Source organism: Rhipicephalus sanguineus, chromosome 6 (assembly GCF_013339695.2).
Source record: "Rhipicephalus sanguineus isolate Rsan-2018 chromosome 6, BIME_Rsan_1.4, whole genome shotgun sequence".
Taxonomy (NCBI): Eukaryota; Metazoa; Arthropoda; class Arachnida; order Ixodida; family Ixodidae; genus Rhipicephalus; species Rhipicephalus sanguineus.
In genome coordinates, this window is record NC_051181.1 from 166,376,646 (window position 1) to 166,398,351 (window position 21,706).

General features: G+C 48.2%; 1 protein-coding gene across 3 annotated transcripts in view; it reads left to right on the forward strand.

Moving 5' to 3' along the window:
• Positions 1-21,706, forward strand: part of LOC119397003 (phosphatidylinositol 4-kinase beta) — a 152,398-nt gene that overhangs the window by 71,046 nt on the left and 59,646 nt on the right. For all 3 annotated transcript variants that reach the window (XM_037664415.2, XM_037664417.2, XM_037664416.2), the window contains 3 exons: positions 14,500-14,669; positions 18,902-18,992; positions 20,810-20,952. In XM_037664415.2, coding sequence (XP_037520343.1) covers positions 14,500-14,669; positions 18,902-18,992; positions 20,810-20,952 — 404 coding nt within the window. The remainder of the gene's footprint in view (positions 1-14,499; positions 14,670-18,901; positions 18,993-20,809; positions 20,953-21,706) is intronic.

A 21,706-nucleotide genomic window follows, 5' to 3' on the forward strand; every position in this document is an offset into this window, starting at 1 on the left:
GCTGGGGTTGCAATGCAATGGTATGTGCTGCACTGGGTTACCAGCATTCTCAGCAACTGGTTCAGATGGCATTGGGACGAATGCACATGGCAATCAATGGCATCATAGCTGTCCCCACTGCGTCACAGCTGCAAAGATATGGTTCTGGGATACGGAGTGGAAGCCACAAATTAGCAGTGTCTTGCAGCTTTTGAATTCCCTGACATCATGGTGGTTGCTCTTCTACAGTTGCCAAAGTATGGTTCTGTAATACTATAGAGTGGCCACAAATTAGCAGCATTTGCTAGCTCTTCACTGGCAAAGCTAAAGCTGAAAAGAACTGCATAAGGAAACGGCAAACAAAAACTACTCATCAAAGATTTATTTTTAACAGTGGACTGTTTTTTTCTGAGCCGCTTGCTGAGGCACTGCAACCCGCTCCACAAAACTGTGTGGGTAGTACAGTCAAATCCCGCTACAATGAAATTGACGGGACGAGCGAAAAAGTTCGTTGTCATGGAATTTCGTTGCAGCGAAATTTCATCTATTGGCCTCGAGGCCCACCACTGGAAACGCCGGCGCCACCGTCGGCGTGACGTGCTTGGCAGGATCACGTGGCCTCAGCGGCGGCGTCGGCTGCTTGTGGAGCACTGCCGCGTGCTTTGAAAACGAGTTTCAAGTGCCACATGCGCTGCGTTCTGTTCAAATACGGAAGTTTTCTCGCATTTTCTACTCAATTGAAACCATTGTAATAGAGTGGCTGCCTCCGAAGGCGACGAACACGGGGCTCTACCGCTCGGTGCCGCAGTGCTGGGCTTACGCAACGGAGCCCAGTGTCAGCCTGCACCGGTAACCGCGGGACAAAAAACTGCGTGAAGCATGGGTTGTAAAGCTAAGAACCGGCTAGTAGCCATCGGCTACGAGTCTTGTGTGCAACGAGCCCTTCCGCAACGAAGACTTTCGTTACTGCGTCGGGCCTGCGATGTTCGGTGAGTAGCAGACAGCGCGCACTGAGACGGCTCGCGCGCGCGCTTCCCGCCGGCAAATGATGCTTATCTGCCTCAGGATGGAAAAGGCGCTACTTTTTACCACGAGCGATACCATCTCAGAACCCTCCCGTGCGACCTCTTGATCGTCGGCCCCGTGCTCAGCGTCCACAAAATGGGCTGCAGATGCGCAAGTCGTTGTTTAGATACGTTGAATTGAAAAACGCACAGTGTCCCTTATGCATTCGCTAAAGATGACTATAAGGCGAAAGCCATCTTGTTCTTGTCAGTAGTTGTACTGATTCTCCCGCGCCCCCCTCCAAAAGCGTTCTGCGCCTAACGCGGTTTTGCACAACCTCCGTGACCGATCACAGAGGCAATGCAAAGCGACCATGACGTGTGAATATTTCATCATGTGACGCCATAATGACGTTACATATTTTGACGATCTGTGACGTCATGATGACGTCATATGGTGACACCATCACGTGATGATTATTTTTTGCATCACTTGTGTTGACGCCACCGATGCGGGACGCTGACGGGCAATCTTCTCATTTGATGAGGCATCTAGGGCTTTCGTCTTCACAAGCTACATAAGTTTTGCATTGCTTCATAAGCTACACAAGTTTTGCATTGCCTCCGTGATCTGCCCACCGATCACGGAGGCAATGCAAAGGAACCATTCGTGTGAATACGTCATCATGTGACATCGCGTTATGTCACGTCATGGTGATGTCAAAATGAAGTTACAAATTTAGGAGATCTGTGACGTCATATGGTGACGTCATCACGTGACGATTATTTTTTGCGTCACTTGTCTTGACGCCGCCGAGGGTCAATCTTCCCGTTTGAAGAGGCATCTAAGGCTTTCGCCTTCATAAGCTACGCGACGTTTGCTGGTGGACTAGCGAGAGTCAAATGCTGCGGCTGTCTGCTGCATTTATGTTGGCAATAACATTTTTTCAGTCGAGCTTGCGTTCCCCTGACGCAAACACAATGTGCCAAAAAGCCCAAATTTATTTGTGCCACTCTCAAACTCACGTTGGGCCTCTCCAACCCCATGTATTTTCTTGGAGCCTCATTTATTTACGTGGGAAAGATGCCACCCTGTTGGCGTTAGACACGACACTGCTGCCAAAATTGCTGGGGTACTCGCCAAATAATCACTATCCTGTTTTGCGGCTGCTGGTTGCTGCAATAAATTCTGTTTTAGTCACCGCTATTTCAAGTTCATGTGGGTCCTAGTTCACAGCCCACGTTTGCAGAACAAGCCCGGCAAACGTTACTGTATTTTCTTTCTTTTCCTTGGCGTTGCATGCTACTACATGCTTGGTCTCGTAGACTGCTTCTCCTTCCACCAGCAATCTCGAAGTGGTGAAGCTTTGGTCTATGAAATTGTTGATGACAGAGGGCGGCAAGTTCACTAGAATGCAAAGGGATCGACAATTAAGGAGCATTAAAAAAAAAAAAGGCGTCGCATTTGCTCACGTTTTGTGCGAGCACCAAATGAAACGAATGCACTGAACAAAGAAACGGAAGCAGCGGCATTTGCCCACTGAGAACACCGATCAATACGCAGTGCGAGACAACTTGTCAAATGACATTGAAACGTACACGAATTTAGACCGTAAAAAAAAACAAAAAGACACTGAATCGTCGGGACGGCACATCACAAAGTTGCCATGCGCACCGAAGCCGTAGTTGTAACGAAATTGTTTTTGAACTGCTCTTATAGCGTCCGCGCAACAGTAGTTCTTTGTGTACTCACAAATTCTCGTATTTTGCGGCCTAAAGTTCACAGCGCGGTGCCAAAACGCGCTCGTAGCAAAAGCGAAACCACCAGTACGAACATGCATGCAGACGTTCGTATACATGCAGAGGCACCGTCAGTCGTCGCGAACCCGTGCGATCTCTGGCTTGAGGCTTCTTTCTGTAATGCTCCGTTTGGTTATACAGGCAGTCTACTAACGAGATATTTAACATAGTTTGCACTCAGCGAGTGACTACCTTTCACGCAAGAGGCCGGTTCAGGGGTCTCCAACGCGGTGACCGCGTGAAGCGTGTGCTCGGTTTTCTGCCAAGAGACAGCGACTGTAGACTATCTTGTGCGATAGTTCGTCGAACCTGATTATCTGGATAGTAAAGAACACAGTTCCTTTCGAAAGTACTTACAGAAATGCCCTAGAGGGCTTCCGCGAGGTGTTTTTGTAGAGCGCCGACAGCAAAACCTATGGGGAGCACGCCGGCGGTATCCTACCTAGCACGCAATCGAGGCGCGTCCGATAGAGGGCGACTCCGTAACTCCTCGCGGCCAATAGACGACAAAAGTTAGGAAGATCTTATGATTATGACTCGTCCTTTGGTCCTGGCAAGCACATGCATTGTCTTTTGCAATGAATTCTCGCTAACTCGGACGTACTTGGCCGCACACGGTGTGAATGTATTTTCTCGCGTATAACACGCACAAAATATACAGAAAATTTAGCGCTAAACTCTGGCTGCAGGTTATACGCGAATTTCGGTGCGCAGGTTGACTTCACGGCAATTTTTTGACCACAGTTTTTTACCACAGTGACCGCGATTTTGACCACAGCGTTGCTTTGAGTCGGTGCACGTATTGTTGGATGCACGCGTACTTTCGTGGTCGCCCATGATCGCGTCGACACAACCGTATTTGTGTTCGCAGCGGTTGCGGCAAAATGCGCTTGGACTAGGTGCGCGCTGGCCGCACATATGCCTTCAAAATGCCGTGGATGTCATTCACGATCGCAGGGCTTGTGACGACGAGCAGTAGTTTTGTTTTGAGTGTGTGGGGTCTGAGCGATATACGCCGCCGCCCTCGGAACACACGGAGACAGTTCACGCGGTCGGGCAACAAAACGTGGACGTTTATTAAGCACTTTTTTACATATATGGCGAGCTCGCCGGCCGAATTAGTAAAAAGTAACACGCTAAAACTTATACGCTGACAATGAATACTGGGAAAACATAACGCACACTCAAGACAATATAAGGCATACAGTACAGTATAACATAAGACATAAAATAAGACAACATAATACAATACAAATGTGAAGGCGGTGCTGCAGATGCACGACTCACCACGAGGGCCCGAGGGAAGCGAGCCGCGGTACCGTCCCTCCCGGACCTACCGTGGCCGTCGCCCATCCGCGCGCGCCGCCACACCCCAAAAGAGAGTCGCTGCCGTTTCTATGCGCCGGTCTAAATTCTCCGCGGCCGCGATGCCTGCGCCACCGCGCTAAACTCTGGTTACAGCCAGCACATCACTGGCCTTGGCTGAACGTCTTCGCTTACGCCAGGCACATGCGTTCCAAACGCAGCGGCCGCGCCCAAGTTACGGCAGTCGCCTTTACAGGGGTGATATAGCACCCCTACAAGTGCCACGTGAAAAATGTGGCGGGAGTTCTTGAACGATTCTTCTGCGGCCCGCACGCACATCAAACCCGCTGGCAGCATCATGGCGGATGGACGATCTGTCGCCGAGCATCTCAATGGCAACAAATTGGCGAGTATCTCAATGGCGAGAAAGCATGTCTCCGATGAAGACACAGGTCTTGCGATGCGGCCGCACGGCTCTGGTAACGAGAAATGGTTGAGTTTCTAGCGGAATTTTGTGGCATTCTTAGGCAAGCTCCTTTTCCTTATGTGGTGGCAAAATGTACAGAAAATTTAGCGCTAAACTCTGGGTGCGGGCTATACGCGAATTTCGGTGTGCAAGTTGGCTTCACGGCAATCCAAGGAAGGTGGCTTGGCGTCAATACACGAGTTATACACGTCAGTTGTACAAAAGCAAATACGATATGCAGGCTACCCTTGAAGCTGCCCGAGCACGTAGTGCCACGAAGGAGTGTGCCAAAGTTCGCTAGAGGCTAAGTAAAAACGTAGTGCCGAAGCTCCACTTTACCATTCATAAGCAAGTGAAAGGAAAGCCAAAACGCTTCGTGCTGTTTTACGACTTGATTGCCTTTAATCCTTTTTCCGATGTGTTAGCTGTATACTTGAGCGTATGCGCTATCGATGATCGCGACAATAGAGACTGCGTTTTTCTGCGCAGTCGCTGCGGCAAACGGTAGTCCCGTTTTCAATCTGTGCGCTGGCCGTGCGCGTGCCTTCAGAACTGCGTCGTTGCTATCTGTGATCGCGTCTACCACGGTTTGGACCACAGCATTGCTTTGAGTCGGTGCATGTATGTTGGATGCACGCATACTTTCGTGGTCGCCCATGATCGCGTCGACACAATCGCATTTGTGTTCGCAGCGGTTGCGGCAGAATGTAATTACGCTTGGACCAGGTGCGCGCTGGCCGCGCGTGTGCCTTCAAAACGCCGTGGATGTCATTCACGATCGCAGGGCTTGTGACGACAAGCTGTAGTTTGTGGTGTCGTCGCTCTCAATCCCGGCGCGCACGGTCCAAACACCACCGCGGGTTCGAGCACTGGGAGCTTCATGCAGGCTGCCGCGTCCTCGTTCGTCCCGCGCCCGTGTACTGTTCGAACTGCTGCGCGCGAGAACTCGGCCCATCACCGCGAAGGGACGGCGAGCCGTCGCACGCAGCGAGGGAGACCCTAGGCGACACTCTCCAAATCAGTGATTTATTACGGGGGATTTTAATACAAGAGAACAATAATTCGTTACAACCAATCGCACGTAAGATAGTTACACAGGACACCAATTAGCTAATACAATTGTTACCAAATGTGGCCGCAAATGGCACACCCACAAAACAAACCAACAAAGAAGCAAGTTTGAAGAGCCGACCTACCCCTCGGCCAGCGCTCCCGCGATCTCGCACCCCAGAGCAGAAGAAACAGAAGAAACACTTAAAAGGAACATACAGTGCACGATCGCAAGGCGCTGCCTCGGGACTTCGAGACCGCGGAGGGCGGCGCGCGCCCGCTGAGGCCGGAGCCCCGACAAAACGACGTAACCACAGGCCGGCGGCGAAGAACAAAGAACAAAGGATCGCCGCCGGCCGGAGCGGCCAAAACGCGTACGCACCCTTCGAGGTCCCCAAGTGGTCTCTCCCGAACCTGGTCGCGCGCCCGCCGCTTCTAGGCGAGCGCGAGCCAGGTCCAAATCCCGCCAAAATTGGGCCAATCGGCCACCGTGTTTAACCTTCGAGGGCGGGGTGGCAGCAAAGTGACGGCAATTTATGACCAGCTGCCACCCGTCCGGTCGAGAGCAGAGGGACACGAGAACTCTCCAAGGGAAGATGGCGTCGAGCCACTGGCGCGGACGCCTGAATTCCCACATCCTAGCTTCGATGCTCACCGGAGTCGAAGACTACCGCGGGTTCAGGCTTAGCGAGCCACAGGGCCGCGTCTACCGTTGCCTGCTACGTTTAGCGCACCGCTCCGCGCGCGCTCAGCTAGCAAAGGCGTTGAGCGCCGCGCGGCATAAACACAGTGTTCGAGATAACATATACACACAAACACTTTATTTGCCCTCGGCGGCACCCCAAACACACAGTACAGCGTCCGCTCCCGGGGCGCCGGGAGCAAAGGGCCCCCGCAGGCGGACGGAATACACCAAGGGGTTCCGCAAAGCACGTCGCAGCTGTCAATGACGAGCTTTGACACGCCGCTCGGGAAAAGGTCCCTCGCGGCTATGCTGCGCACTCTCGCGATGACCACTGGGCCTGGTCGCGAGGGTTAGGGCAATCTCCGTACGTGTGGGCCTCCGGCAAGTGCGGCTCGGCGTGGTACGACCGCGCACGAGCACTAGGCACCGCTCTTTGGCTTCACGTACGAACCGGAGCTAACACTGAGGTAAACACGCCTGCAAGGATGCCGAGGCACCCAGGCAGGCTACAGCCCAGCGATTCCCAAAGGGGACGTTGGACCGGAAGGAAATGCGTGCTTACCCAGCGGCGTCCGAGGAGAGAGAGAGGGACACGAGAACTCTCCAAGGGAAGATGGCGTCGAGCCACTGGCGCGGACGCCTGAATTCCCACAAGTTTTGTTTTGAGTGCCACGTCAAAAACATGGCGGGAGATCTTGAACAATTCTTCTGTGGCTTGCACGCACATCAAACCCGCCGGCAGCATCATGGCGGATGGACGATCTGTCGCCGAGCATTTCAATGGCGAGAAAGCATGTCTCCGGTGAAGACACGGGTCTTGCGATGCGGCCGCGCAGCTCTGGCAGCGAGAAATGGTTGAGTTTCTAGCGGAATTTCATGGCATTGCTAGGCATGCTCCTTTTCTTAAGTGGTGGCACTCACGAAAGCTTCGTTCAAGCGGAAATACCTAGAGAAAGTATTCGTTGTGACGAAACATTTTTCGCATTGTTTTCTATGGGCGGCTGACGGGGAATCGAAAATTATTCGTTGTAGCGGTATTCGTTATAGTGGGATTCGACTGTATTGCGTGTTTCGACTGTGACACTTCGGTTGAACCAGTGCAAAACAGTTACTGACATCTTGCTCGAGTTTCGGGCAGTGCACATGGAACATCACAAAACAATAGTCGTAACTGTGGTTGTTGTCTCTTCAATGAGTTTTGATTCTACCTTCATCAAACATTATGGAGAATTAGCTTTGTTATAGCATTTTGTGTTGTACCACACTGGGCAACACCCAAGGTTACATTAGCAAGCTGGCATAACAGTTGCAAAATTTTTGCCATTCACCACAGTGTTTTGGACCTGTTCCATTTTTTCTTTTGCCTCACCGCATGGTGTATGCAGCAGCTATGCAGAACACCTTCTTGGCACAGCGTAGAACAATTTAAGGGAGCAAGAAAAGCTATCTTTGTTATTTATGGTGATAAATTGATGTCATTTGTTATGCTCATAACTGAAATCGGTTTTGAGCTATCTGTTGCTGTTTTTGAGTTACAAAACTTGATTGACACTCATTCTCATCCCCAGACTAATTAATTAGACATAAGTTCGTCAAGGTTTTTTGCATAGGCATATTAACAAAAGCCCATTCTGTGCCATAATGCTATTGGCTTATTTTTTAGTGTTCAAATAAGCACACAAAAAAATTTTTGAGATGTCCTACAACAAATTTTAAAAAGCCGCTAAAAATCATTCATTATTTTGAAGAATTGTTGTAGTGATAAAATTTTAAAATTGCACTAAGAATCATAAATGCAACAAAAGGAGTCGCCTACCTCTGCTGGGTATATATTCGCAAATGCGTTATTACAGTATAACCTCATTACAACAGACCATAGTGAAGAGGATTTTGGTCTGTTGTAAAGGGAGTATGTAAAATCCAAGTACTGTTACAACAGACTTTTATGTAAACTCTGAATGGGTCTGTTATAACCGGAGAGAATTACGAGTCACAAACATGGTCTTAATTTCAACGTGGGACCCAAAAAAAATGCGATTTTAACACGAAAGTGTTTTATGCCGGGGTCCACCAAGATTTCAATGACGTATTTCCGTCACGGAAATGACGATGAAAAAAGGTACACGATCAGATGGCAAAGAAAAAAAGGTTCCGTCACCGAGCATCGAACCCACGACCGCTCGGCCCGCAACAACAGATGCCAGGCACGCTATCCACTGCGCCACGGTCACAGACTCCAGATGCTTTACAAACGCGCCTTTTATATCTACCACTCTCCCGGTCGGCGGGGTGGTGTTGCCCTCTGGGAGCGGTAAGGTAAAGTAATTCGTCATTACTATGGCCTCCGCGATTAGCACCTGCAACGCGTTGCACGGCCGTCCCATTCTGCGCGTTTTCAATAGAAGTTCAATTCTGTCAATGCCTTAACACACCGCAAGGTGGCAACATTTGCCCAAGCGTCGTAAAAGTGTCGGCCTCCCTCATAGCATCACGCTAATCCAAACCAAAAATAGCTCTGCGACGCGCGCCTGCCACACCTGGCTGTAACACCGCGTTGCCCGCTCACGTGCTCGCCCCGAGAAAAATCACGGCCGGGCTACCGGGGCGGCACGACGCGCTTTGCGTTTCACTGTAGTCTGGCCGTGGTGTTCAATCACATTTTAACATGCCGCGGGATGGCGTCCAAGTTCTGCATCCAATATGCAACGCTCTTCTGGCTATCACACCTCGTTCTTTGATTACGCTTTCACCGTTGACTACTACAGCTACCACAAGGGTTTGTTTAATCATTTACCATGGACATTAGTCGTCGGGATGGAGATGTATCACCAATCATCAAAGTGGGTGCATACACGTTAAATGGTGCCATTAGCTGCCAGACATCAATATCCATTGTGCAAACTCTCTTATATCAATGTACAGTAAACATTCAGTTACTTCTGTAAGGGCACGCTTTACTTTTGTGTTATTCCGATTCCTATGACGGAGGGATCAACCATGTTGGAAAAAGGCATTTTCAGTTTCTGTAGCCCATTTTCTACCTGATTCCAAAATATATATCTTCACTGAAAACTAGTAGAAGTACTATAAAAATTTTTTTTGCGTCTGCTGGCTTGGCGACAATTGCGGAAATAGCACAAAATAAAAAAATTAAGCGTTTTTCAAAATTATAGCTCGGCAACGGCGTAACCGGGCGCCACCATTTTGGGCTTGTCGTAAAGAGCATTTCTCCGTGTTCAAGTTCTCCGTTTCTGCTAGCTCCTCCATTCAGTAACAAGCGTGCAAAAAGCGCATGTTTGAAGTTCAATTCAAGGCCTCCAATTGGCTGCTTCCACTGCTTCTGCCGTAATGCTCGCTTCGGGATCGTCGTCTGCTGCTTGTGCGTCGCGAGGTCGTGGCTGTATAAAATTGTGCTACTTAGTGACGCATTCGCACTCGTTCTGTGTTCACAGGTCGACGATAATTTAGAACGCTTTAGTTTGGCAGCTGCAAGCGGAAGCTCAATCATCAGATTACGATAGCGTGCCACACTCGTCACAAACATCGCAGAGGTGCGTAGAACATCGCAGACGTTGACTCGTTGGACCCGCTGTTAGAGGTTCTTCTTATCAGCACTTCGGAGCTTATGACAGAGACCACCGCGGGACAGCTCTTTTTACTCGCAATCGAGCATGACGTACTTTGAAACATCGGGCACCGCGGCCACACGCATCGCAAGCGAGCTTTCTACTCGATGTCGTGGCTAGGCTTAACTCCACTCACGGTGCCGATGTACGAGCTAAATCCGAACTTTGCGGACAACAACATCGCGCTAGCAGACATGCAAAAGCGAAAAAGCCGCAATGTTCTTCGTCGCAAGCAACGAATCGCATCGCCCGCTGGCTTCTCAGAACCGCGGATGGGCATCTTGCGCATCGGCAGCGGACACCCCGGCCAAGCTCGTCGCGCAGCGACCGCTCGGTGAAGCGGTGGCAGCGGCTAGCAATTTCGTGCATCAGCGTCCCAAAACACAACACCAAGCACACTGCGTGCCGCTCCTCTGTCGCTATAGCTAGGCATAGCTGATCATTGACAGACCGAAGATCGGCAGCCTTCGTTCTTAAATTGGTACGTCGATATCTGCAGCGCGCTGTTCCCGTCCCGAAAGTATGCTAAGCGATGTTTGAAGTCGGGAAGTTATTGAATTTGGTATGGCCGTGGTAGAAAAGTCCGCTCTAAAGGAGTCCTGACCACCTTGCTGGCCTGACATTTTAGTCAATTATATCCGAATGTCCATTGTACCAGAATCCGTTGTAAACGAAGCTCATTCAATGGAACAAATACGGGGGTCGGCACAACGCCGCAAATTGGTATGTAATATCCGAATGTCTGTTGTAAACAGATCCGTTGTAACAAGGTTATACTGTAGTGTGAAAAAAAAAAATCGCAACGTATTCCTGAACGAGTGAAGATTTATTTGAAGAAGACCATGATCTTTGCCTGATGGGTGCAGCTCAACTGCTGCAAGATGAACTCTTCAAAGTGTGCATCTTTCTTATGCACTTCGGAACGTTGGTGTTAGATACCGGTCCTTCGCGTTTGTTCATGCACGGCGTTTCAGCATTGCCTTCGTCCTCGTTGCTCTTTCCTTGATCACGACAAACGGTGTTGATCTGTTGATCTCATCGGTCATCAGTTCAGTCGACGGGTATACTTGATTGTCGCACCGGTCATAGTGTTTGAACATGACTGAAGCATCCACAGTGAGTCTTTCTGCGACTTCATCCCATAGGTCACTTGTGTCTCATTCTTCACTGTCTTGCTGAACGAGACACCTCTGGTCATTGCCGCCACATTTCTTTCGTGCTGTTTCTGGAGCTCATTGTGAACGTAGAAACACCAAGCCAAAGGCGAGCAAACCAGCTGTGCAACAAGCGTGCAGACATAGCTGGTCGAGGAAACGAAGGTAGCGAGGCGAAGCTTGACGAGAAATACAAGTACAGGCGATTTAGGGCAAGCGCATAGAGGAATAAGCTGCCGTTCGGATGACGAGAGTGTCACGTGAGGAGCTGGGCACTGTTTACATTTCCGCAAGTAGCATTTTAAGTTCGCAATTCATTATTTTGAGTGTTGTTGAGACACAAAGGCGATAAAATTCGATATGTCGTTCTGAAACATTCGGTGTTCTAAAATTTGTTCTAGTGAAATATTCTTGCTTTGAACCAACGGATATTTGGAAGGGGATTTTAGAAACATACGTTAATCTGAAAAAATCGTCAATTTGAGGTTCGCTATGACAGGGTTTGACGATATACATGTTGCAGGGATGCAACAGCTGCGCCAATTGCGCCATTTTGATACAATTTCGTTTTTCTGCGCCGAGCTGCGCCAAAACCGCGATATTTGTCAAAATTGCGCCACGCTGCGCCAAGACGCCCCAGGTAGCCGCAAATTTTTTTCGGTTGCGCTAGTTTTATCCTGGTTTTAGCGCGGAACGAAGCCCGCATTGGCGACCTAATGTTGGAAGAGGCACCTATCCAATCCGATCCAGTGGCGCTTGACTCAAACACGACGTTTCTCTGTTCTGGTGGGTTTGCTGGTGGGCCGATGGGCTTAAATGTAGTTTTTACTCCTGGTTCAAACGCTGCTCTACAAGGTCATTCAACATGAGCAAAGGTCAGCGGCCATTTAATGTGGAAGCACCGCGTAAGGTTAACTGGCAAGTGGGCCGTTTGACACGTGCTGCAAATCTTAGTGGGAATGTCATTATTGTTAGGTGGAGTCTGGTTCAAGGCTGCCTTTGTTCAACTAGCAGTGCTCACGTGCACGAATGCGCTGGTTGTATATGCAGCAAAGTCTTCTTAAATGTACTGACGAGTAAAGTGTTGTTTAGAGAAGTGCTACACACGAAGACCTTGACCGCCTTAGCCGAACGAGTTCGTCAAGGTCCCCCCAACTCGCAGTGAGGCCGACACCACAATCGGGGATTTTTGCGCCAAGCTGAGCCAAAACCGTGAAATTGGTTAAAATTGCGCCACGCTGCACTAAAATGCCTGACCAGCTTAAAATTTTCTCAGTTGCGCAAATTTGAGCAAGAAATGGAGGCCGCGTTGGTCATCTGCAGTGTGGGCATCGTCATCCAATAGAGACGCGCAGACCCTAACCCCTCGCGAAAGAAAAAAAAAAACTCAGTTTCACCGCAAGGACGAAGCAATGAATGCGATAGCAACAAATTGTAATGTTATACGAAGTGAGGCTGGCAGCAAACTCTTTTGTATCCGATCTCGCGTAACTCTACAAAACGTTGGTGTAAGAGAATACGGCCGCTCCAAGGAAAGATGCTCTTTCTGCACAGTGTCTTCACATTGAGAGCGCAGCACGTAGCAGGATATACGAGCCGCCCGCTGATGGCTGCCGAGATAGCGCGCGCGCCAGCGATCGCGACCGTGGCCTTAGAATCAAAGTTCAAAGTTGCTACTCGAGCGACAGCCCCCCTCCCCCCCCCCCCCCGCTCCCCTCTCGCGTCTTTTCATGCTTGTTCAAGACGGGCAGGGCGTTTCCTCTATGCTTTGATGGCAGGCTTCCCGAGCGGAGTGGTGTTATCGCATATGCCCTCCGAGCGACGGAGATGGGCTGGCTCGTTTAATATCTGCTTCAGCCGCGTTCGTCGCCCGCATTCGCGCGCTTTTACCCGCCGTAGAACATACTATGCACAGGGATATATTATCAATTTGGACTTTATACGGGAGATGACGGGAAAAACTCGTCGAGAGTGTCCATATAGTTATCGCAATAGAAAAGAACAGCAGTTCTCAAATTTCCTGATGCTGTTTTATTGCGTGCAGAACGCTTTTTAAGCCACTTTTGCCGCAGTACACTGGTGTCCTGCGGAAAAGCATACCGAGATATAGAAGGGGCTATTAGTACTAGCTGTCAGGGACACAGCACATTTTGTTCCTTAATTACTCATTCTTGCACGCACCGTGTAATTACGAGTACTAGTATGATCGCTGACGTTTACAAAATTATTGGCAATCATTTGGAGCTGCTGTGTATGGCGTTTATGCGGCCTTGAGAAACAGTAGACAAAAGCGTATGCCAGATTTCTTTTTTCGCTACCCCCACTTGCTCCTGCTTTACGAATCTCCCAAATTTCCATGTTGCCAGGTTCGCAGGTCCACATTAGCATTTCCAGTGCCTGTCGAATTATTCGACAGGTCCTGCAAATGCTAATGTGGACTTAGTCATTGTTCGCACTGTGGGGTGGCCCAACACACTGCTTATATTGAAATAGCAGTGTTCACGTGCACTGTGCTCGAATTAGCTGATGTTGAATGGTTTTTGCGTATTTTTGTTTTCTTTTCTAAAAATAAGCGTTCTTTGTTATACTGCTCCAAATTTGGGATTTCGGACTAAAAAATTCAGGTTTTTTTTTTCGCAACCTGCTCCAAATTTGAATTTTTGTGCTCCAAAAGCAACATTTTGCTGCTCCAAAAATTGCTCCAAATCCTATTTTGGCTGTTGCATCCCTGATATTGTCTCATAACAGCATTTGCAAAATAGTACCAATTATGAAGATCTGTATTATGTGCAGACAGATATGGACAGCTGTATGGCACTTACCAATGTTTCAGGATCTAATTGCAGCAAATGGAATTATATTATCCTCATTTGTTGTGAAATGGCTCGAGGATGACTGACAGCAACTGCACAAAAAATGAAAGCTGACATAACAGATCTCAAAGCTGAGAAAATAAAACTCTGAATGAAGCAGTCTCTTTTTTTTTTTCATTGTAGAAACACAGCACTGTGGCTCTCTTGAGCTCCATTCTCTCCTCTTTTTACAATAATGCCAAGATGGCGGCACTGTGCCACGGTAAAGCCGCACGATATGCCCATTCTGAAACATGGTTTTCTCGTAGCTATTATGGCAGTAGTAGTGAAGGGCTTTTTTCTGAATTTCTACTAATATTCCACCACAATGTTAAAAAAGGGTCCAAAATTTGAGAAAAGAAGAAATTGAAAATAAAAAAGAAAATTTTGACTTAATTTATCGTTCCCATTGCCACATCACCCCTTTGGTGGCCATTTGTTCGCAAGTTAAACAATTCCTTTTTGTTCTGCTCGATTTTGTGTAAAAAGTGATGTGTCAGTGACTGGATAAAGGATGGAACTTACTAACTGCGTGTATGAGCAAACAGGGCAGCTTTGTCCTCTCTTTGATCTTTCAGGCATGAGTGGTGGTGGGAGCCGGCACATCCCCGAGTCTAGTCGCAAGGCAGCTCTGCTTGGGGACTTGGGCTCGGGTCATGCCTTTGACAATGGCTGCGCCTGCTACGACAGTTGTGATGGCATTGTTGTCGACCTGCGTGGACGAACCAGGATGGAATGCCACTGCCAGGTCAGTGCATGCTTGGGGTTGGACTTGCACTAGTTTCTTGCTATGCACCAACGACACTGGACCACCAGCTTGAATACACAAGCAACCAGGAAAAATGCTTAGCAATAGGGCTGTCATTGCATGCAGGCTAGATAGTACAGTCGAACACGGATATATCGAACTCGAAGGGGATCGCGAATTACAAGGGTGGTCTGAAAAGTTCTCGGCCTCAATAAGAATCACGTGAGCGAGAACTTGTAGCACTCATGTGCACGTTCATACAAGTCTCTGCAAGTCTCAGATGAAACGCCATCTAGTGCCGATTAGCAGTTTGGCTTTGACACTCGATCACAGTGGGTGTAGTGTGAAGCACCGAAAGGCATGGAGAAGCTTGAGTACCGTGTGGTGATAAAGTTCTTTGTAAAAGAAGGTTTATCTCCGAATGAAATTCACCAAAGGTTTGTTAAAGTTTACAAGCAAGATTCACCTTCATACTCCACAGTCAAGAAATGGGCTGCTGAGTATAAGCGGGGGTGAGAGAGCATTGAAGATGGCCCGCTCGAAGGGCGCCCAAAAAGTGCAACAACTCCTGAATTGATTGACCGTGTGCACGATATGGTTTTGGAAGACAGGAGAGTGAAGTTGCGTGAAATTGCCGAGGCTGTTGGCATCTCAGTGGAACGTGTATGTCACATTTTGCATAACGAACTACACATGAACAAGCTCTGTGCAAGATGGGTGCTACGCATCCTTACTCCTGAGCAAAAACGCAACCGCATGATGATGTCACAGCGTGCTTTGGAGCTGTATAACAAAAATCCAGCGGACTTCTTGCGCAGATTTATGACAATGGATGAAACTTGGATTCACCATTACACACCGGAATCGAAACAACAATCAAAGCAGTGGACTGAAGCCGGGTCCTCTGCACGAAAGAAAGCAAAGTCAGTTCCCTCCGTAGGAAAGGTGATGGTTTCTGTTTTTTGGGACGCTAAAGGCATTCTGCTTGTGGATTATCTTGAAAAGGCTAAAACCATAACTGGGGAGTATTATTCTGACCTTTTGACTCAAATGAATCAGAAAATTCGTTAGGAAAGACCAGGTTTGCAGAAGAAGAAAATCATCTTTCATCAGGACAATGCACCGGTGCACAAAGGACATCTTGCAATGGGTAAATTTCACGATTTGAAGTACGAATTGTTGGAGCACCCACCCTATTCTCCCGACTTGGCCCCGTCGGACTACCACCTGTTCCCAAAACTCAAAATCTTTCTTGGTGGGCAACGTTTTTCATCAAATGAAGAAGCGATTGCTGCTTTGGATGAGTACCTTTCAGGACTTCCACAAAGTCATTTTAAGGACGGAATCCTGGCTCTAGAATATCGATGCACCAAGTGTGTAGAGTTGAGAGGAGACTATGTCAAAAATAAAAATAATTTTGAAGGTCCAAAACGCTTTTTTTTCTACATCAGGCCGAGAACTTTTCGAACCACCCTCGTAGTTCGACATGTGAAAAATTCGATATAAAAAAATATAGGCCCCGAGACCTTACCAGTGGCGGACGATCACCTACAATCGGCGCATTCAAGAATGACAACTAATTCCACACACACGATGCAACAGAATGTTTTATCTGCGCGAAAAAAAAAGGCTTATCTTGGCCTGCTCCTTCGTCTTCGAAATGAAGTTGAAGACGCTGGCCTTGATCTTATCGAGGCTGTCCAGGTGCGACAGCCCTGTTCACTCCATGCGTGCAAAAACGGTGAATCGAGCCGAACGCTGCAGCCACTTCAGCGGCGGAGTACACGTGTGTAGCCGCCGCCTCGTCCGGTCGATCTTCGTCGCCACTTGAGCTGTCGGCCTGGGCATCCTGGGTCCCTGGGACCGCAGCTACAATGTCCTCGTCAGTGGGGCTCACAACAGCCTGAACATCGCAGTCCGCTTCCACAAAATAGTCCGCAGACAGTTCGGGTGGAACAGCAGCTGGGAAGAGGGACGACAACTCGCGAAATGTGTCGTCTATGCGCTCATCGTCGCCGCAAGTTCCGCCGTCACGAAGCCTGCCTTCCGGAAGCAGTTGGCCACTGTGTCCGTCTTCACGTCTTGCCAGGCACCCGTCACCATTTGAATGGCACAAAGCAGGTCAACCTTCAGCTCAGTGCGCCCCGCCACGGTGGTCTAGTGGTTATGGCGCTCAGCTGCTGACCCGAAGGTCGCGGGATCGAATCCCAGCTGCGGCGGCTGCATTTTCGATGGAGGCGAAAATGTTTGAGGCCCGTGTACTTAGATTTAGGTGCACGGTAAAGACTTAGAGACTTTAGAGACGCCACTACGGCGTCTCTCATAATCATATCATGGTTTTGGGACGTTAAACCCCAAATATTATTATTATATTCAGCTCAGTGCCCATGAGGAGGTTGACCAGCAGCCCACCTTGAAGGACTTGATGATGCCCTGGTCGAGCGGTTGCAGCTTCGCTGTCGTGTTGGCCAGCAGAAACTTCAGCTCAATGTTTTCGAGCTCACAGGGGAGCACGCATGCAAAAGAGGAATGCAGTGGTATGTGACAACTCACGGAAGTGAACTCCACCAGCAAAGCGCTCGCGATCAGTCGCGATGGCTACCCGGGCGCCCGGGCTACCTGTGAGGGCAGCAGCGATGTATGAAAGGCGCAAGCTGTGGTTGGCTGAACAAATACGAAAGGGACGGGCTGTGGTTGGCTGATCAAAACTCACAAAACAGCAACAAAAAAAGAAAAAAAAAGGCGAAAGGAGGAGGCCGCCGGCTTCTTCGTTCCTGCTGTCCGAGCCGACGGTAATGCAGTGAAAGCATGAGAAAGAGAGGGAGAGAAAAAAGAAAAAAAAAAGCCGTTCCACAAGTTGGAGAACGCGCCCAACTAGGAGTACAGTCCGAGCCCTCACGTTTTTCGAGCATTTCGAGTGTTGGCTGAGGCGCGGTGCCGCGAAGGTCGCAGCGCAAAGCGAGTGCCGAAGCGCACCTTCCAGCTCGTGTGGCGTTTGACATATCCGATGGTGGGTAAAAATACCGTTCGATATAGACGTGCGAATTTCTGTACTTTTACAAAGGATTTTCAAGGGGATAATTTATGAGGTCGATATAGCCGAAAATTCGATATATGTGGGTTCGATATATCAGTGTTTGACTGTATTTAGAAGGGCATGTGAAGATCGACACTAACTCTGTTGTTTATTGACACAGAGTGCTAAAATTTGGCACACATACTACAAATCATAATTATTATGATACCTGTATAAGTTTTTATTTTATAACAACTTGAAGTTCCTTGTGCGGGGAAAACCTGGGACAGTGATGAGACGTACTAAGGGGCTCGAGCAAAATATTTTCTATGTTGCTAACATTTTGTTTGAGCCCGCCATGGTGGTCTAGTGGTTATAATGCTTGACTGCTCACCCGCAAGTCGTGGAATCGAATCCCGGCCGCGGGATTCGATCCCACGTGTGGGCTTAGATTTAGGTGCACGTTAAAGAACCCCAGGTGGTCGAAATTTCCGGAGCCTTCCACTGCGGCGTCCCTCTTAATCATATCATGGTTTTGGGACGTAAAACCCCACAATTATTATTAACATTTTGTTTGAACATCAAGACAGTGTTACCTCTTTTTCACTGCCTGAACATAACATATATGCGATTGTGTTTCACTGAATGGCACCGTGCAGTAATTGGGAAATAATAAAGGAAAGAAAGTGAAAACAAAAATCTTGCATCGCAGTCACTGGACCAGACAAACCGAATCACGATTGGTCTAGCCTTCACTGCACTGTGCTTTCGATAAAGGTAGCAGGCATAAAAGCACTTTTGAAAAATTGTGCCACTATGTTTTGGATGCATTAGACCTAAATTGTGTCATGACTACAACAATAAGAATTTTCGGGGTGTATTCATGAGATGGTATGAGAGAAGTCTGTGGCCAAAGCACAAACTATTTGTCCAAATCAAAATTTCCCCAACTCCCAAACCGTATTTGCAGTGTGGTAACCCTGGCCACATCCTGTCTGTAGTTGCTGCCCACGATGATGAGTGAGAAGCATGTTAGGCCTAACGTGCTGCTTAACCCAGCTCAGTGCCTCCTCAGCACAGGCTTCTGCATCGGTGCACCGACACTCTGCGAGTGGATGCTGGCGAAGGGCCTCTGTGATGGCTGCCCTATCTAAATAAATGTCCTGGCTGGGTTGCCAGCATTGTGTGGCTCATGTAGATATTCTGTGTCTTGCAGGCACCACGCCTCACCTCTCAAAACCAGTTTATCAAGACCCTCATCTCCTTGGGACTCAGACTACAAGCGGTGCCTACGAAAGAGCTCAAAAGTAGGTGTATCAGTTTCAAAGCCTGCTTACTGTAGATAGATGAATAAGCTGTCATCTTGTGCACGATCGGTGCCTCGCCATTTTATTTGTGCATGCTTTGAAAAGATGAATGCACATTTCAAACAAGTAGCCAGTGAAAAGTCTTTTGGTGTTGTCAACTCTGAGAAACAGCAGAGTGACATGCTTGAGGGCCACTTAGTAAATCGTACATTTCAGTCTCACCAGTGACATTGCTGTTTGTTGAGGAGCGGACAAAGACTTTCTTTAGTGAACAAGGACCTTTGCTTCGAAATTCATTTTTTCCCACCTTTGACCTTCAGGATGATGTTTGTCGAGTGTGTGCACAGATGTTCATGTTCTTAGCATTGCTCAGTATCAACCAGTTTGACAGACATTTTTTATGGTATAAATTGATTCAAAAGGGTTAAAGTAGTACACTCTTGTTGGCACCGTCCTAAGCCTGGTGCTGCACCCAACATTTTTTTCCTTTTTCGAGTGCCTGAGAGACACCCTGATGAGAGAAAGGGACATTCTTTGTGTGGAAGCTTTGTCCAGCATCCTTAAGGTTCGGAAAATGTCCATGTCCCTTAAAGGGACACTTCAGACTTTCACAATACCAGATGCTTGATAAGTGGAAAAGGCACAGGGGCTTATGCCACCTTAAAACCCCCACACCAACTCACTGTGATGTCATAGATTTTGACTTTGTCTACACTGGCCTGCATAGTTCTAATTCGGTGAAAATAAAATGCATTGTACTTCTAGGGGGCCACAGACTTAACGCACCAAGTTTCAGGAAATTTCGTTGAGCCAATGTGGCCAAAATACAAACTTTGAAATCCGTGACGTCACGCTGACCTTCTTGTGCAGATTCCGGCATGGAACCTTGACATTTAGATTTTCAGTTTCTCTTCTAGTATCTGTGATGGTGAAATTAATGGCAGTAGAGCTTTCACGTTTCAGTTGCTGCATAACAAGGGAAATGTGACAGGAGAGAGTGCTTTCTGCCACCTGCCCTGGTGGCTCAGCATAAGGGCACAGCTGGGACCCCCAGCCATGGTTCAGAGGGGGTAAAATAGTTACACTTGCTTTTGGCTTGTAAGACCCCTGAATTAATAGTATGCATGCACTGAAATGCGACTTTGCTGAATTTTGCGAATACAAAGGTATCATTGAATCATGGTATATTATTGACTTGCAGTTGACAGTAGTTAGCATGAGCATTGATAGAGCCGCCACCTATTTCATACTCGGTTGTTGACTCGTAATTTGGGCATGATTGATTATTCAGACAGTTCTGGGGCATAGCCTCATAGTGTTAATGTGTTAGGGTGAGCTAAATTTTGGGCACTTAGCAGCACGCCATGCAAAAGTTCAGACTGTGTGGATACAGTGCCGGTGCCTCCAGGAAAGCAAAACTCAGAAAGTTTCCAGGCGTGCTCAGACAAGCTGATGTATTGAGTCCTACAGATAGCATTTGCACGACTTCTCCTGGCAGTTTCTGTGCATTGTGCATTTAATCTCCTCGTCAAGTCCAAGTTCTTGTCTGGGCTGTGGTGAGGGTCTGGGCTGTGGTGAAATATAGCATTTGGCCATCACAGCATGGTTGAGTGTTTGTTGTGGACATCGCACTATTTGCCAATCCCCTTTAAGTTCAATACATTAGAATTATGCAATATGACCTACAACATACTGACTTTAGTTTGTTGCGTAATTGACAAGTTGTTGGCCATTTACATGGCACTTAGTTTTTTAAGAGCAAAGAGTTCTTGCTTGACCAGCTGATCGTGCCAACTTCCTTCATGTCCATTCCACAGCTCAGAGACTTCAGGCGGAACTTTCGCTGGTCAACTTGAATTTGCCAGCACGAGTGTGGCTTCCTCTGCACTCCGACAAATTTCCCCACCTTGTGGTCAGGGTGCCCCCACAGGCAGCTGCAGTGCTCAACTCAAAGGACAAGGTAGGCAACAGTTCTGCGGCTTTGACTAACTGCCTTTGTGTTGCTACTTACAGTAGAATCTTGGTGAAGCGAAAATGTTCGTACCACCCACAATTTCCTATCACCAAAAAGCTAGCAAAAGTATTCCAAACCACGATATCTGCACAAAACATTTATTGCCGTCGAAAAAACTCGCATATGTCTTTCTGGGACACTCATGAATGGATTAATAAGAAACAGCGCAGCTGTCTGCCGCGAATGCGCATGTCAAGGCTTCGCTTGCAGCCAGCTGAAAACTAATGCCGATATCCACTCCACCATAGTCATAAGCGAATGGCAGGAACGCCGAAACGCTCCGTGCCTTTTTACGACTTTCTTGCCTTTAATCTACCACTGCGTTACCCATGTACCTTTGAAGCTGCGTAGTCGCTATCGATAATCGTGCCGATAGTTACCGCGAGTTCGTGTGCTGCAGTTCCGGCAAACGGTAGTTTCATTTTCAATCTATGTACGCTGGCCACACATGTGCCTTCAAAACTACATCGTTATCTATGATCGCTTCAGTCGCGGTTTTGTCTGCAGCGGTTGCGGAAAGCAGCATCGCTTTGGCTCACTCAGAATTGGATGCACATGTATTTTCGGAGTTTCGTCATCACCATACATGATTACATTGATGGCAACCGTGGCTTTGTCCACAACGGTTGTGGGAAACGATAACCACAGTTCTGACTACGTATGCACTGGCCGCGCGCATACGTCCAAAGTTTCTGAAGCA